Source organism: Carassius auratus, unplaced genomic scaffold, assembly GCF_003368295.1.
Source record: "Carassius auratus strain Wakin unplaced genomic scaffold, ASM336829v1 scaf_tig00217657, whole genome shotgun sequence".
Lineage (NCBI taxonomy): Eukaryota > Metazoa > Chordata > Actinopteri > Cypriniformes > Cyprinidae > Carassius > Carassius auratus.
Window position 1 is genome coordinate 12,626 of NW_020529166.1, and position 2,943 is coordinate 15,568.

A 2,943-nucleotide genomic window follows, 5' to 3' on the forward strand; every position below is an offset into this window, starting at 1 on the left:
TCGGGCACAGATATTAGCAGGTGCGGATGTAGATCTCTCGTCTCTCCTTTCTCTCCTGCCCACATCCGATTCAAACCGCCAAATAGACTGCGGGGACTTCTCAGTCACGCTAAAAAATTCAAATCCCCTTTTCATCTCGACTTCTCTCCTTCTCCGAATTCACCATCGCATTCAACCGCTACACCGAGATTATCTGCTCAGCCTCCCCCCACAGGCGACGCGAACTAAACGATTATCTGTCTATAATAGCCGAACTCGCGCTGTCCTACGGAGGGGGGCACTTCTACACCTACCACAAGCTTTTTTCCGCTAAATGTGCCATCCGAATAGCTCAGTGGAACCAGTGCCCTTACTGGGGAGCGATCGACTCCGACTTGCACAGTCGCGTATTCCTAGGCTGTAGGAGCATTTCGTGCGCAATCTGCAGGTCCGTGGCTCACTCCACCACAACCTGCCCACAAATAAACCCGGACGCAACCCAACACTCTCTTACTCCCCCGGCAAAATCCACCAGCTATGTCCCAAAATCAGTTACCGCAGCAAACTCACGCCTAGCCCAACCAGGAGAAGAAAGCACCCAGCTATGTATCGCCTTCAACAACGGGAAATGCATCAGACAGCATTGCCGCTATCTACACTCCTGCAAGTTCTGTGGCGGTGCTCATGCACGCATAGTTTGCCCCGTGCATAAAGCCGTAAATAAAAAATCTAAAAATTACCTATCGACTCCTGTGAATATTTTTCGCATGACCATTGAACTAGCACACCATCCCGACAAAGAATTTACTAATTATCTCCTGTCTGGTCTCAAACACGGTTTTAACCCGGGCGTCGTTTGCGAGCTTACCCAAAACACCGTCTGCCGTAATCTCCAATCCGCCCTCGCAGAGCCCGATATAGTAGCTAACCTCATCAAAAAAGAAGTCGATTCAGGCTTCATGATCGGGCCCTTCAATACCCCCCCCTTCAAAACGTTCAGAGTCAGCCCAATCGGAGTGGCTACGAGAAAATTTTCTGGTAAGAAACGCCTAATAGTAGACCTGTCATCTCCGCATAATTCTACAGTCCCGAGCATCAATAGCTTGATACCCCTCGACGAATTTTCACTCAAATACCAAGACATAGATCAGGCAGTCGAACTGATTAAAATCGCGGGCCGAGGAGCCTGGTTAGCAAAAATAGACATCACTTCTGCTTTCAAAGTGATGCCCATCCATCCGGATTTTTGGCACCTGTTCGGGATACGATGGCTCGAGAAATACTATTTCGCCGTCCGGTTAACCTTCGGATGCAAAAGCAGCCCCAAAATTTTTGATATGCTATCAGAAGCCGTTTGCTGGATCCTTTCCAACAATTACGCAATCCCACATATTATCCATCTCTTAGATGACTTCCTGGTCATTTCATCGCCTAAGGCTATCCCAGCCGCCCATATCCTCACCGTCCAAAAAGTCTTTTCCGAGCTCGGGATTCCCATCGCTCAGGAAAAAACCATGGGTCCTGCCACAACCATAGAGTTCCTCGGCATCTACCTCGACTCAGCTAAATTTCAGCTCTCCCTGCCAAAGGAAAAGATTGATAGAATAATTCTCGTCTCATCCACCCTCCTCGACAGCCCTTGTTGTTCTAAACGCGAACTTCTTTCCCTGCTCGGGCATTTAAATTTCGCCATGCGCATAATTCCACAAGGACGCCCATTCATCGCGCACCTTCTAACACTCGCATCATCAGTTCACGCGCTCGAGGACCTCATTCCCCTAACCCAAGCATGCCGCGACGAACTTAAATTATGGATCCTGTTCCTTAGACAATGGAACGGGCTTTCTTTTTTTTACAACAATTTAATCTCGTCTCCCATCGACTTGCAGCTGTTTACAGACGCGGCTCCCTCAATTGGTTTCGGAGGTTTCTACCAAGGCCGTTGGTTCGCGTCCACATGGCCCCCCCAGATGCAGGACTCGACCCAGTCCTCAGCTCTTTTCGAGCTCTATCCCCTCGTAGTAGCAGCCTTCCTATGGGGCAATGAATGGACAACCAAAAGCATTTTAGTGCACTGCGACAACGAAGCCGTAGTTCAGTGCATAAACAAAGGCCGTTCTCACTCCCCCGCCCTCATGCCTCTCCTTAGACGCCTTATATGGATCGCAGCATGCGACCAATTCATAATTAGCGCAAAGCACGTCCCAGGTACAGAAAACCAAATCGCTGACTCCCTGTCTCGTTTTCTGTTTCAGAAATTCAGGACGCTGGCTCCAGAGGCGGACCAATTCCCCACTCCGGTTCCTCACTATTCAGAATTAATATTTCCGTAACTCACCCCCTAAAACCACTCCTCGAAGCATCACTGGACTATATTCTCCAAGCAGTCTCTCCCAGAACCCTCCAGTCATACGTGACTGCATGGAGGTGCTTTAAGTTATTTCACCTCACCTATAACATCCCTTTCCCAGATTTTTCTCTACTCTCCATCACCTCTTTCATTTCGTTCCTCAACGGCTCCAAGGGTCTCCAAGTCGGATCTATTAAAAGCTACCTGAGCGGAGTCCAGTTTTTTCACAAACTAATGACCGGCGCTCCTTCACCCGAAATAAATAATTCACAAACCTCCCTCCTAATCAAAGGGATCCAGCGATCCCAGCCCACCCATCCAGACACCAGAAAACCCATAACGCTAGATATCCTCACAAAATGTATCCACACCCTCCGCACAAATTACCAACCCCTCAGCATTGCCCGCACGCTCGACGCCATGTTCATCCTTGCTTTTTTCGGTTTTCTCAGGTGCTCGGAGCTTACGATCTCTTCCAAATTTAATCCTAAAATCAACCCCACCGTGTCAGACCTAACCATACTAGATGACGAAACAATCGCTTATTTAATCAAACAAAGCAAAACAGACCAAACCAACAAAGGCCATTTCATATACATCTTCAATCTCCCCTC

At 48.5% G+C, this 2,943-nt stretch overlaps 1 protein-coding gene across 1 annotated transcript; it reads left to right on the plus strand.

Moving 5' to 3' along the window:
* The first annotated feature begins 212 nt into the window (after positions 1–212).
* On the plus strand, positions 213–2,411 carry LOC113101887 (uncharacterized). The gene has a single exon (XM_026265694.1). It carries the CDS (start codon positions 747–749, stop codon positions 2,310–2,312), a length of 1,566 nt encoding a protein of 521 aa, XP_026121479.1. The 5' UTR covers positions 213–746; the 3' UTR covers positions 2,313–2,411.
* The last annotated feature ends 532 nt before the right edge of the window (positions 2,412–2,943 follow it).